The following is a 15,093-nucleotide window of genomic DNA, read 5'->3' on the forward strand; positions in this document are numbered from 1 at the left end:
ATACAAGAAGAAAAGGTTTCAAGACAATAATGAGTCAGATCATAGAATAAAATTTTTGATAAAAACTAATAAAAAGCGTTAGTTATATTAAACTAGAATCAATTTGATCAAAGCTCAATCTATTTTTTTTTTGAAAAAATTATTAATAATCGTTAAATTATTGCTCCATCGTATGAATTAAATTATTCAATTTTTAGTTTATAAATTTCAATGAATACTAAAACCAATTTTTAAAATATTCCAATTTGATTACTTTTATTTTCAAGAGAAGCTGAATTTGCTTATTACCCAAAAGAACACACTTTAATTTGAAGTCTCATATCGATCCTTACATCAAACTCAGCCCATTACAATTTACACACACTCGAATCCTCACTCACTTTCCGGGAGTAAAGTTTGTGGCATAAGCCCAAGCATTATTAGCCACGGGATCAGCAAGGTGATCGTACAGATTCTCGATCGGGCCCTTCCCTGTAACAATTGCCTGCACGAAGAATCCGAACATGGAGAACATGGCCAGTCTCCCATTCTTCAGCTCCTTCACCTTCAACTCGGCGAAGGTATCCGGGTCATCGGCCAAACCCAACGGGTCGAATGCTCCTCCAGGGTACACCTTGTCGAGCCCGTCGCCGAGCGGCCCACCACCGACTCTGTACCCTTCGACGAATCCCATCAGGACAACCTGTCAGAGATAAATTTGAAAAATGAAATTGATCAGATTTTTTTCTTCTCTCTATAAACATATAAGGATTTTTTTAGATAACTACAGATAAGAATGTTATGCGTTAGTAAAAGGAAAACCCCAATAATTAAATAGAAAATACATATTTATTTTGAATTTGAACAATAAATGTCTAACTCAAAAATTTATCCAACCTGGGAAGCCCAAATGGCGAGAATGCTCTGGGCATGGATGAGGTTGGGGTTGCCGAGGTAGTTGAGCCCGCCCTCGGAGAAGATCTGGGATCCAGCTTTGAACCAGACACTTTCACCGAATTTGACGCCGTTCCTGGCGAGGAGTTCGGGAGTGACGCAGCCTAGGGCGCCCAGCATGGCCCAGCGGGAGTGGATCACTTCAAGCTCGCGGTTCCTAGCGTATGTCTCGGGGTCAGCCGAGAGGCCGGCGGTGTCCCAGCCGTAGTCGCCGGGGTACTCGCCCGTCAGATATGATGGGGTCTGGCTGGAGAATGGGCCCAAGTACTTAGGCCTGTCTGGTCCGTACCTATTTCAACATTCAAACTCCACTAATTCCAGTTTCAAAAACATTAAAACACAATATAACTTGATTAATAAATCATTTAAAAATAAATAATAAAATTGAATAAGCAATTTTAGACACCCATTTACTTGTCAAAGGGTAATTTAAAAAAAATTAGGTAATTACTGGCTTGAACATTAAATATTTCCAAATCGATTGGAATGATTTTATTTTGATGCATCGAATTATGTAGTTATTGCACCAGATTGAAAATATTTTGTCCAGATAATAATTATAATTTATTATTAAAAGTATTCGCTCTATTAATTTACATATAAAAAAAAAAATTATCGAAACACCCCATTTAATATTATTCACATAATTATAAAAAACTTACCAAGAACAATAAACATAATAAAAAAGCACTTGAAACTCAGTTCAATTCAACCAAGAAAAAGTATATATACCAGATACTGGGAGGAGTGCTTTTGACAGTACGCCTCATGGTGTAGCGTCCGACGCCGTTTCCGGCAGCGTTTCCGACCTTTCGGACAAGCTCATTCTGAGGTTTCAAGGCGGCGGCCTGTTGGATTGCAGAAGTTGCCATTCTTGAAGGTGCTTGGAGTTTGCGGGTACAATGTTTGAGTAGTCTGAGTTTTGCTTGTTTATTTATACATGAAATTATGATGGTATTGTGGATTGCAATATCTACACATAGGCACTTGGTTATTGGCTCGTACGTGGGATTTAGATATCTCCTCTGATTCTCTCCCACAGGCTTTGCCACGTGCCACTCAAGAATCCCAATTGGCTCTTTTAGCCACAAATTGGGATATTTTTTATGTTGAAACATGCAAAGCCGATAAATGGGTATTTAGAGGGGCATTTATCGGCGGCATCATACGTGTTCATTTTGTCAACCGTGATTCGTGTTACCCAAGGGCTATTTTGGAGGCAAGTTACTTGTATTATTCGGCATCCGAGATTGGTAAATGAGTGAAATTGGCTGCCGTTGATTTTGTTTACGTTGGAATCGAGTTAAAGTTTAGGTGAATGAATATTTTTTTAAAAAAAATTTATTTGATTTTGAGGTGTTTTTAACAATTTTCAGACTTTTAAGAAATATTCTTGAACTAATAGATTCGCTGGACCACTAAAATATGCAAGTGCATGAAATATGTGGGCAGACTAGTGATATATTATATTTGACCATAAACGACTTGACATGAGGTTTACAGGAATAAAAGTATATAATATAATAAGACAAGTATTTATGAATGTTCGAAGATAAAACTCTCACTACTTCTTCCATTTGGGAAGATTTTCACTAAAAAACTTTGGTTTTACAACATCTCGTAACAACCCTACTTCAATTATGGTTTATCAGTGTCAAACTGAAACTCCTAGTAATCACTGTATACTTCTGGATATTTAATAACTCTTGTTCACTAGACAACAAATATGAAACGTCTACTGCTAGAATATTACTGAATTTTTTTATTCTTTATTTTTTTAAAAAAAGCCTTGGTCGAAGTATATATATATACATATATATATATATATATATATTAAGGGATGTAAACAATCCAAACCAAACCAAAAAGTATCAAGCTTGAGCTTGGTTCGTTTAGGATTGTTTGAGCTCGAGCTCGATTCGAGCTTCTATTATTAGGCTCGAGCTCGGTTTGTATTGAATTACTGAGCTCGTAAAAAGATCGAGCTCGGCTCGTTAAAAGCTCGTTTATAATAATCAAGCCGGGCTCGAGCTTGATTCATTAATAGCTCGTTTTTCATGTTTAACAAGTCTGGCTTGAGCTCGGCTCGTTTTCGAGCTCGTAAAGCATAAAATTGAGCTCGAGTTTGAGATTGATTTGAGCTTGTTAAAAATTAAATATATCTATGAAATAATTTTAAATCAGACATAAAAATATAAATTCATTCATAAATAACAAAAACGACAAAAAGAACAACTAGAAAAACATAAACTCATTATATTATTGAACATCCCAAAATAATACATCCAACATCCAGATAACAAATATTCGTCATACACTGATATCACCATATAATCAACATTGCAATAATTTCACTACTTTAATACTCTATTCGCTGTGTTCCAAATAGATTTTATTTTTTAATCAATATAAATTCATTATATTCAATTTAATATAATATTTTAGGATGATATTTTTTAAAGTTACTCAATGTGTATATGACTTGGTGATGTAAATTTTTTGGGGGAAAAAATAATAAGTTGATGTATTTCTGTTAATTTATTATGTTTTAAAGAACATTTTATTATAATGATATGCAAGTAAGATAAAAAATATAATTGTGACTATGTGGTGTAAATTAATCTTTTTTTCAACTTCGTTTTGTGTTCAATTCCTTTCATTAACATTAGTATTAATATTTTTATTTGTCAACTCAACAAATGAGCCAAGTTTGAGCTGACGAGCCACCTAACGAGTCGAGCTCGAGCTTACGAGCCACCTAAACTAATCGATCTCGAGCTCGCGAGCCTATTATCAAACATGTTTGCGAGCCTATATATTATCAAATATGTTTGCGAGCTCACGAGCCTAATATCCTTAGGCTTGAGCTTGGTTTGTTTAAATTTTCGAGCTCGAAATCGAGCTTGAGTTTGGCTTGATATGTTTAACAAACGAACTCAAACGAGCTTTTTATCGAGCCGAGCTTCGAATAGCTCTCAAACAGTTTGGTTCATTTACATCCCTGCATATATATATATATATTTATTCGTGCCACTCGACTTACCAAACAACCCAACTACTGAATAAAATAATCGCGGTTAAAAAAAATCCAAAAGTGTAATCTACTGAAACGTTACTAACAAACATAAAATACCAAGCATAATAAAATTTGCCAAAAACCCTCAACGCATTAAAATCCTCAATCTTTTAAAAATGTATAAACACGTCCTCTTAAAATCTTGAAATGCGGAAAAACACAATGCCCTCGGGCTTCTACTACGCCACCAACCAAATCCACTTAGTCCTCAGCACCTCCAGTTTCCTCATCAGCAAATTGTTCACCTGCATCAATCAGACCTAGTGAGTCTAAAGACTCAACACACCTGAACCGTAATAACAAGGTACATATACATGTCAAGCAACAATGAAATGTATTGTAATTAAAATAACTTTCATGATCTTGAAAAGCATGAACTTACACATAACCAAGAACATAAACATATTCAAATCATATTATCATATACGTATTCATTTTTCCTTTATTGAATTCAGATCATTAGTTGTGAATTTCGTATCAGCTGTTGTTCGATAAATTCATCTACGTATAATCATGGTACCAGGTGGTAGGGACATCAACGACACTCTCATCCGTCAACCAGGCATTGACATTACATGTTTCGTGTTCGTGTTCATATTCGTATTAGTCATAACCAAGTAATCTTCTTCAAACATGTCATCATATTCATCATTTAATAAAATTTCATGCATATACATTATTTTTCTTGAAAACAAGTATGCAACGCATTTTCATTAAAATTCCATATTCATATAAAATAATAATTTTAAACATGTATTTTCAGTTTTCAGGGCACTTCCAGAGCTGCTAACTCAACTCGAGTGCAAAATGACCGTTTTGCCTTTGAAACCCTAATTTGACCGTTTTACCCCCGAACCCTAATATTTTTACCCGAATCCATCCAACTGTTTAAAGCACCTCGAAACATACTTACAATTGTTTCTTAGACCTAAACTCAAGCACATGCATTAAATTCTATAATTCGTTTTAAAACTTGGACCGGAGTCCCGGTTTTAATCTGAATCAAACCGAAACGCAACCAAACTTTCCCAAAATTAAACCATGACTTAACCACGCCCTACCGGACCTTAAACCACATAGATCAAACCTTTTAAGACACTCAAATGAACCTGGAAGTTGCTGGAATTTTCTGAACTTAAAGTGCCGAAACCCTAGCATTGCCCTAGCCTCAAACTCTCGACCTTAGACCAAACCAGCTTGGACCAGACCCTCACGGGCCCTTCCTAGCCCACCACTGGACCCTCATGGACTGAACTTGAAACGTCCACTACTCGTTTTGCATAAAAAGTACTAATATTTTTCCCAACTCCTAGTGATGGGCCAAATACATATAAAATATTTGATATTATTTTAAAATAAAACAACCAACTATATTTGAAAATTCGATAAAAAGAGTTTACAACATAAAATCGTCAAACGTTTTCAACTCCTAACTTAGCAATATTGCTAAAAGTAACAACCTCTCAAAATCCACTCAAAATCATTATCAAAGTCGTAAAAATATCTTTAACATAAACTTAAAATCCTAAATCATAAACATAAGTGCGGAAAACTACTAGCGCTGGTCATCGGGTTATGTACACCTTCTGTGACGTCTACCGATTTAAAAGTGTAGAAATATTTTTTTAAAAAAATAATAAAAGCTCCCATTTTCGAAATAAAATTTAAATGTTTTGCATGCATGAGCCCTACTGAAAAATATAACATTTTAAAAATGATCTTAAATATTTGACAGTAAAACTAGTGCGGTTTTAAAATAACCAAATTCATCCAAATTATGCGTAAACATAAACGAATAAAAATTCTAAAATCATCAACGTATAAAAATATTCATATCCTCTCAAATATCATAAATCATAATTCGGAAAACATGCGGTCCTCGGGTCGTGTCACCGCACTAGGCCTGCCTACTCAGAGTTCGGCACCTCCAGTCCCCTCATCATCAAACTCACCTGCATCACAAACGCCTAGTGAGCCTAAAGATTCAACACCTGTACCAGGAATAACAAGTACATATACATGCCACACAGCAATGAAAAATACCATAATCAACGTATACTTCGTGAACTTAAAAGTATGAACATAAACGTGTCGTATAAGCTCACACGTGTCAAAGCATACTGATCATGTCATCATATACGTATACATTTTTTTTAATTGAATTCAGTTAATTAGTTGTGACTTTCGTATCATATCTATCATATCAGCTCTATTCGATGGATCCATCTACGTATAACCACGGTGCCGGACGGCGGGGACATCAGTGACAGCATTACCTGTCCACTGAGCCTTGGCCTCAGCTCATCATATTTCATCTCATCGTATACATATACATAGTCAGTCACAACCAATTCCCATTGATCGAGCAAAACTTGTACTGTGGAATCCTCAACAAAAAATATGGTTTTGAATGCTCGAAAATTAATCGCAAGTGCACGATGTCAAGTAATAGTATAATGTATGAGAGTACGAGTATTGTTCCACTGGAGACTGTAATTGACAATTATTATTTCCAGTTATCAAATCTTTAGCAACGAAATTTGAATGGTTGTTTATTACTACTATGCTCAAATAAACATGCAAATAAAAAGGTTCAGGAATTAAATAATGAAATATAATATCTAGAATAGTTGATTAAAATTTAATGAGAAGTGAATTTGTTGGGAATTTCAGTTCACCTACCCCTTGTTCATTAATTAATTCGTTCGATAGTGATTTACGCTTCCGACAGGATTTCCTATTCGATTGAACATGCCCTTTCAAGCTATGCCAAACTAACTCTACTCAATGAAGTAATTAAATATCTTTAATTATTTATCAAGAGTGAATCGCATGTCGATCTATGAAATCCCCTAGTTTTCGTCCTTCCAGACTATGACTATCGGCGTGTATCCAATTTCTTATATCTATATAAATTGTAGATCCACGGACTATGCTACTCGTTCTTATCACAAGCTATTCTCTCGAACTCACTAAAATATAAGATTATTATTAAAGTTAGCTATTCTTTAATAATGATAATGAAAACAGTAACACAATCACGAATAAACCAACAATTGAAATATGAATTAACTAAATCAGAGATCGGGGTAGGATCCCCTTAAATCTCAACAAATATTTAAGTTTAGCTACTGGTGTTCATAATGAAAATAAACGAAACAATGTTTAAACGATGAATACTAAAAAAGAAATACTAGACTTGACAAAAAATGCGAAGAACGATGCCCGGTAATCTGCAAATCTTCAATTCCAAGCGCCAAAAAATCTCCAAGGCTTCTTGTGGCTCTCAATAATGTCTAAATATCCTCCAAATTGTCCCCCAATCCCTTCCATATTCTCTCCCCTTCAGAAATAAGGGAAGAAATCGCTAAAGAAATCTTTCCATTCTTAGGTGGCGCTCGGGCGGTAGAATATTACCGCTCGAGCGGCACACTCTCTGTAATCTTGCTTAGGAAGTGCGGCACTCGAGCTTGGGCAGTATAATTTCACTGCCCGAGCGCCAGTATTCTATACATCAACTCTTCGGAAGGCATTTCTCGCGCCCGGGCGGTAGAATATTACCGCCCGATCGCTATGCTCTCTGGACTTCAGTTCCTCTATTCGCTTCTCGCGCCCGAGCGGTGTAAAATTACCGCTTGGGCGCCATCTTTTTTGCCCGTTGTCTTTTTGGGTTGCATCTTTTGTCCGATCTCAGTTTTCCGTTCATTTTTCCTGCAAATTCGTCACGCACAAGTGAGACAGAATCATATCCATGGCTTACTCTAAAACGAACAAAATGTTAATGAAATATACGTATGCACGATGCAAACATGCACAAAATTAATGAGAAAAAACACGTAAAAACTACCCCTATCAACCCCCTCATACTAACCTCTTGCTTGCCCTCAAGCAAGATAGGTTACAGGCCACAACCAAAATGTGAACCAAACCACAAATTTAAAGTACTAAAAACAGCTAAGCTGATGGCGAAACAGCAAACTGACATCTCATGTCTCAGCGGATTTTTGAACTACACCCAATTAGTCAACTCACAACATTTATTACCACCCCCTTTTTAAAGCATTTTATAGCATTTTGATTTGACTAGAAGAGGTGGTCGTGTGTGTGTGCTATGGGTTAACGCAAGTTTCGCTATCCTGAGTTCTGTTTCTATTCGTGACCAACATGTAAACAAAAAAACGGCAGGATTTCATAGTTGTCCAACAAGGATTAGGGGGTCAATATCCATAGATGTTTCAGACAGTTCAAAAAGATGGGGAGTATACTGATCATTTTCATTATAGACTTGTCAGCATTTTTAGCTGACATTCCTCAGCGCCTTACATATCCATCTTTTTAGCCTCGGGATAGGATTTAATCCCTTTTTGGCTCCCCCACACCTTACATCCCCCTTTTTTATTTATTATTTTTTTTAGTGCATAATTTTTTCATGTATACTCCCTGGGCTTTGAATATGCAGTATTTTCATTTATCTGGCCTAGGGGCGACTTTGGAGGTTCGATGCATGATTGGGACGAAGATTATTCCAGGTGGATTGGAGTTTTCTATTCGAGTGTATGCCACTGGTCAGTCACGACTGTCAACAGAAATGCATTCAAGTTCTACTCGCGTATCATGTTTTTCTAGTTTCCCCATAGATTTTTAAACTCAACTGTCATTTACATTACCAAAACCCACTATGTGTGCACATACAAATTCACAATTCAACGGGTGATTCATAATGAGTGACAAGACTAAGCAAAATGTAGTTCATTTAACCCAACATCATCATCGGCTACCAACTCACTTGTTTCACCATCAACTAACACACATGCACGACACAAATTAAATGACCCCCTCATACTAAGAGTGTGCAATGTCCCCATTGCACAAAAAAAAAAAAAAAAAAAACTGAAACACATAAACGACATATGAATGCAGACATAGGCACAAATGCCAAAAAAAAAAATGACGGAATGAAACAACAATAAGAACCAAAAACAGAATGCAGTAGAAAATTAACAAAAAAAAAATTAAAAGAAAAGGGAAACTGTGAACTCCCCTGATCACGGCTCGTCCTCATCATCCTCCGGCGGTGGCACTCCCGGAGCATCCCCATGCTGTTGATAGTCATACTGAAAATGGAACGGGGGGATGAATCATGGAGGTGGTGGTATGGTCCCTGGGTCAACCCCCCCGTGCACGAGCATAGTGCGCATCATGGATTCAACGTAAACAACATGGTCATTGACATTCGAGGTGACCCGATCCTGATGCGCCATGAAGGCGAGGGCTTGATCAATTTTTTCATTTTGGGTTCGCCTGTGGAGTTGTGGGCGACGAGGGATGGCGGTGCTTGATCCACCTGCATCCTCCTCATGAGTGGGGAAATCTACCTGCCGTTTCGCCTCTTCCGCCGCCATTCCTCCACACAAATGGGCTTCATTGGTTGCAGCCACTCCTCGTCATCCCGGAAAACAACCCCCGCCCATGCACACAACTCGGATATGATGGTAGGAAAGAAAAGACCGACGTGGCTGTTATTAATGCTCATCATCATATGAGAATTTAGGAGCTTGCCCACATTGATCGCGTAGTCCTGAGATAACACATAGAGCACCACTGCCCGCTCTTTTTGCACCTCACTCTTGTGGGAGACTGGCATCATCCTCCTTGCCAAAAATAAGTACCATAGGGCAATACGGCTTGCAAATATCTCTCGTCAAAGTAACTCGGGGGGTCCTCCTAATGGTTTCCAGGTCACCCCTGGAAGAAACAGAGTCTCGATTATCGTAGTGTAATTAGGGTTAGCCACCAACGCCTCGAAGTTGGAGTCATCAACCTCGACCGTTTCTATTAGAGAGTTAATCGTGACAGAATCAAACGGCACAAGCCGACCTCGAACAAACACCTTACCATCAGTTCTTTCACCGGCATTAGCATAAAATTCTCTAACCACAGACACCACTGCCGCCTTATGTTGCTCGCCAAATTTTACCCATCCTCGTCTATCCAATTTCACAAGGGGCCCTAAGTATCTATCCTCAAATTGACAACGAAATCCCCTTTCGGCAATGGGGTTTCTATGCACCTTAGCATGATCATAACGAGCCCGTGCCAACTCATTCACAAAACGTGTTCTATCAAAAGATGAAGATGACGAAGAACTGAGAGTACCTTCAAATTTCTTGGGTGCCATGGTGGTGGTGATGGAGATGGTGGATGACCGGAGAGAGATGAGGCTTGATTCCTAATGAAGCGTGTGCCAAGTTGCCGGAAATTGGATTTGGGATTGAAATTTCTGCACACAAAAAACGAAAAGGGGTGAGAGATAGTGTTAGGGATTTGAGATTCGCATAATGAGAAAAGGGGAAAAGGGATTCGAGCTTTTTAATGAAGGCGCGCTCGAGGGGTAAAAAATTACCGCTCGAGCGCCGAGCTCTCTGAAATTTCTATCCCGAGATAAGCGTTCGCGCTCGAGCGGTGGAAAATTACCGCTCGAACGCCGAACTCTCTGCCCAAAAGATATATATATATATATAAAATTTTCTTTTTTTATTTTTTATTTAAAAAAAAAACAGTAAAAATAACTAATAAAAAAATAATAACTGACATAAAAAAATCGAATTAAATGCAAGATAAGGGAAAGAGAGGTAGTTCTCAATTTATAGTCGAGAGCTTGACTGTCGGTCAGTCTCAGTTCAGATTGTCTTGGAACGAGGTGATTCAAAGTTGTGGCTCAATTGTGCAACCTATGTAGTGCTTCAGTCGCTGGGCATTGACCGTAAACGTCCCATCCTTTCCATCCTACAGTTCTACAGCCCCCGATGGGTATACTTTGGAAATCACGAATGGACCAGACCATCGCGACTTCAATTTTCCGCGAAACAGTCGCAACCGGGAGTTGTAGAGCAGGACGTTTTCACTTTCTTTGAATTCTCTTTCGATGATCCGCCAATCATGAGCCTTCTTTGTCTTTTCTTTGTATGACAGTGCGAGATCATATGCCAGATTCCGGAATTCCTCCAACTGATCCAGTTGAAGTAGACGTCGTTCATCTGCATCAGTAAAGTTAAAGTTTAATGCTTTTGTTGCCCAATACGCCCGATGCTCTAACTCTACAGGTAGGTGACATGCTTTACCAAACAATAACCTATATGATGTAGTTCCTATAGATGTTTTGAAAGCAGTCCTATATGCCCACAGGGCATCATCTAACCACAGTGACCAGTCTTTCCGATTGACACCTACCACTTTTTCCAAAATTCGCTTGATCTCTCGGTTCGACACTTCTACTTGACCACTCGTCTGGGGTGATAGGGAGTAGAGATCTTATGTGTGACACCGTATTTGCTCAAAAGTTTTTCAAAGAGTTTGTTGCAAAAATGGGTGCCACCATCACTAATGATTACTCGTGGTGTCCCAAACCTGTTAAAAATATTTTTCTTTAGAAATTTCAGGACCACTTGAGCATCGTTAGTGGCATATGCTTCTGCCTCTACCCACTTAGACACATATTCAACCGCCACCAAAATATACTTTTTCGTGAACGAACTGGGGAACGGTCCCATGAAGTCTATCCCCCATACATAAAAAACCTCACACTCAAGAATATTGTTTAATGGCATTTCATGACGGTTAGAGATGTTATCTATCCGCTGACATTTACCAAACTCTCCTCTGCAACAAACCTTCTTATCATGGAATCTGCACAAATCTTAAACAAAAATGGTTCCTCCCAAAAATAATATTTCACGTCAGAGAAGAATTTCTTTCGTTGGTGAAACAATAGATTTGGTGGCGATGTGCCTGTGACAAGAAAGTTAGCGAAATTTGCATAACAAGGACAGTGTCTCACCTTAAATAGCTGCTCATCGGGAAACCAATCATTAATAGCATGATCAAAACAGTCATTACTAATAAATTCCAATCTAGATAAGTGATCTGCCACCACATTCTCAACACCCTTCTTATCTTTTATTTCTAAATCAAATTCTTGTAACAATAAAATCCACCGAGTAGGCTTGGCTTTGAATCTTTCTTGGCGAGTAAATATTTAAGGGCGGAGTGATCAGTAAACACAATTACATTTGACAGAACAAGGTATGAATGGAATTTGTCAAGTGCAAATACTACTGCGAGTAACTCTTTTTTAGTGGTTGCATAATTAATTGTGCTTCATCTAGAGTATTGCTTGCATAGTATATAGCGTGAAATACCTTGTTATGCCTTTGGCCAAGGACAACACCAACCGCAATATCACTGGCATCGCACATGACCTCGAAGGATAGATCCCAATCAGGTGCAACCAAGACAGGAGCTGTCACCAAGCGCTCCTTCAACTCTTCGTATGCCTACAGATAGTCAGAATTAAACTCAAAGGGCACATCTTTCATAAGTAAAGAAGATACAGGTTTGGAAATTTTGAAAAATCTTTGATAAAACGCCGATAAAAACCGGCGTGGCCTAGAAAACTTCTAACTCCCTTTATTGAAGCTGGTGGTGGCAGGTTCTTGATGACTTCTAGTTTAGCTTTGTCTACCTCAATCCCTTGTTCCGAAATCGTTGTGCCCTAGGACAATTCCCTCTTGTACCATGAAGTGGCACTTTTCCCAATTAAGCACCAGGTTCGTCTCCTCGCACCTTCTCAACACGGAGCTCAGATTCTGCAAACACTCATCAAACGTTGCACCAAAGATAGAAAAGTCATCCATAAATATTTCAAGAAAAATTTCAATCATATCATGGAATATAGCAGTCATGCAGCGATGAAATGTAGCAGAGGCATTACAAAGACCGAAAGGCATACGGCGAAAAGCAAATGTTCCATAAGGATAAGTGAAAGTGGTTTTCTCTTGGTCCTCAGGTGCAATAGTGGTTTGGTTATACCCCGAATACCCATCTAGAAAATAGTAAAACTCACGCCCCGCTAGTCTCTCTAACATCTGATCAATAAAATGAATGGGAAAGTGGTCCTTACGGGTGGCATCATTCAACTTCCTATAGTCAATAAATACTCTCCATCCCGTAACAGTCCGCGTGGGAATAAGTTCACATTTTTCATTCGTGATCACCGTAATGTCACCTTTCTTAGGCACACATTGAATAGGACTTACCCATGCACTATTTGAAATAGGATATATAATACCTGCAATGAGAAGCTTAATAGTTTCGGCCTTCACTACCTCTTGTATCTTTGGATTGAGTCGTCTTTGAGGTTGCACGAGAGGTGAGTACTTTTCTTCCATCAAGATTTTGTGCATGCAGATTGATGGACTTATTCCCTTGATGTCCGCCACCTTCCAAGCAAATGCCTTTTTGTGCGCTTTGAGAACTTGCAACAATTTTTTCTCCATGGCATCTGTCAAAGCTGCAGAAATAATGACTGGTAAATTGTTAATCTCTCCTAGATATACATACTTTAGATGCGGAGGCAGTGGCTTGAGCTCAAGTGTCGGTGGTTCCTCGATGCTGGACTTGGGAGGGGTCAAATCTTTTCGCTCTCCCAAATCCTACAGTCTCATCCTCATTGGCTTTTTCCATGGATTGTTGGCATTAAAGTATGCCACTATTTCAGCTTTCTCTTCGTCCAAGTCATCTTCCTTCAATTCAGTTGTGAGGGTGGCTTCCAATGGGTCTTTCATAGAATCCTGCACAAAATTACACACAAGAGAATCCACAGCATCAATTCTAAAACTGTTATCCGTGTGCAGTGTGTGCTTAAGAGCATTAAACACGTCAAAAGCAATTTCTTCCTCGCCCACTCTCAATCTCATCTTCCCTTCTTGAACATCAATCAGGTCCTTGCCAGTCGCAAGGAATGGTCTCCACAGAATTAAGGGCATTTCTATATATTCCTCCATGTCAAGTACTACAAAATCTGCAGGAAATATGAATTTGTCCACCTTCACCAGGGCGTACTCTACGACTCCTCGCAGGTATTTGACATATTTGTCTGCTAGTTGCAAGGACATCCTTGTTGGCTTAGGTTTTCCTAATCCGAGTTTCCTGAATACAGATAACGGCATAAGATTAATACTCGCACCAAGATCACACAAAGCTTTATGAAAAAGAATATCACCAATCAAGCAAGGAATAGAAAAACTCCCTGGATCCTTAAGTTTCCGTGGAATCTTGTTCTGCACCAAAGCTGAGCAATTTTCAGTTAGATTCACCGTCATGTGATCCCACAACTTTCTCTTGTTTGCTAAGATGTCCTTCAGAAATTTATCATAGCTTGGCATTTGCATCAGAGTATCAGCAAAGGGAATATTGATGTGCAATTTCTTGAATACTTCAAAAAACTTACCGAATTGCGCATCTAATTTCGCTTTTTTTAATGCTGCAGGAAAAGGTGGAGGGATGACAATTTTAGATTGTGCAGTGGGTGCTGGTGTAAAGTTAGAAGACTTACCTTTTGATGACTCAGTCTGTTCATCCAGTCCTTGATTTTTTCATGTCCCTCTAGATTCTAATATTTTTCCACTATTCAACTCGATGGCCTTCACTTGCTTCTTTGGATCGGTCTATGTGTTACTTGGCAAGGTGCCCGGCTCTTTACTTGCTATCATTTTATCTAACTGTCCAATCTGATTCTCTGTTCCCTTTATAGATGCATCTTGATTTTGGAGTCTAGTTTCAGTAGATGAGATGAACTTAGACATCATCTGCTCCAAATTGGACTTTTCTTCTCTCGGAGGGGCAGATCTGTACATTGGTTGTTTCCCATATGGTTGTCCTCCCTGTGGTTGATTTTGGCTGTTTTGACCACCCCATGAGAAGTTGGGGTGTTGCCTCTATCCAGGAATATATGTGTTTGAGTACGGATCATTCCTTGGACGGTTTTGGACTCCCATTTGATTCACTGGTGCCCCTTCTTGCACATAAAAAGGACCACTATCTTGACAGTCCTTAATATAGTGTTCTCCTCCGCATTTTTCACAAAATATCTCTTGCAGACGCATGGCCGTGCCACCCATATTCAAACCATCCAGTTTCCTGTTCAAGACATCAAGTTGTGCAGTAATAGCGGAAAGGTCAGTTACCTGGTGAACTCCTGCACTTATTCGCTGGTTGTTCCTTTCAGATTGAGGATGATAGCTGCT

At 38.7% G+C, this 15,093-nt stretch overlaps 1 protein-coding gene across 1 annotated transcript; it reads right to left on the reverse strand.

Moving 5' to 3' along the window:
- Positions 1 to 306: 306 nt before the first annotated feature.
- On the reverse strand, positions 307 to 1,922 carry LOC142517805 (chlorophyll a-b binding protein 5, chloroplastic). The gene is made up of 3 exons (XM_075620262.1): positions 1,666 to 1,922; positions 877 to 1,222; positions 307 to 682 (listed from the first exon to the last, which is right to left on the reverse strand). Exons 1-3 carry the CDS (start codon positions 1,803 to 1,805, stop codon positions 377 to 379), a joined length of 792 nt encoding a protein of 263 aa, XP_075476377.1. The 5' UTR covers positions 1,806 to 1,922; the 3' UTR covers positions 307 to 376.
- Between the last annotated feature and the right edge of the window lie 13,171 nt (positions 1,923 to 15,093).

This window comes from Primulina tabacum, chromosome 11 (genome assembly GCF_025594145.1).
Source record: "Primulina tabacum isolate GXHZ01 chromosome 11, ASM2559414v2, whole genome shotgun sequence".
In the NCBI taxonomy this organism is placed as follows: Eukaryota; Viridiplantae; Streptophyta; class Magnoliopsida; order Lamiales; family Gesneriaceae; genus Primulina; species Primulina tabacum.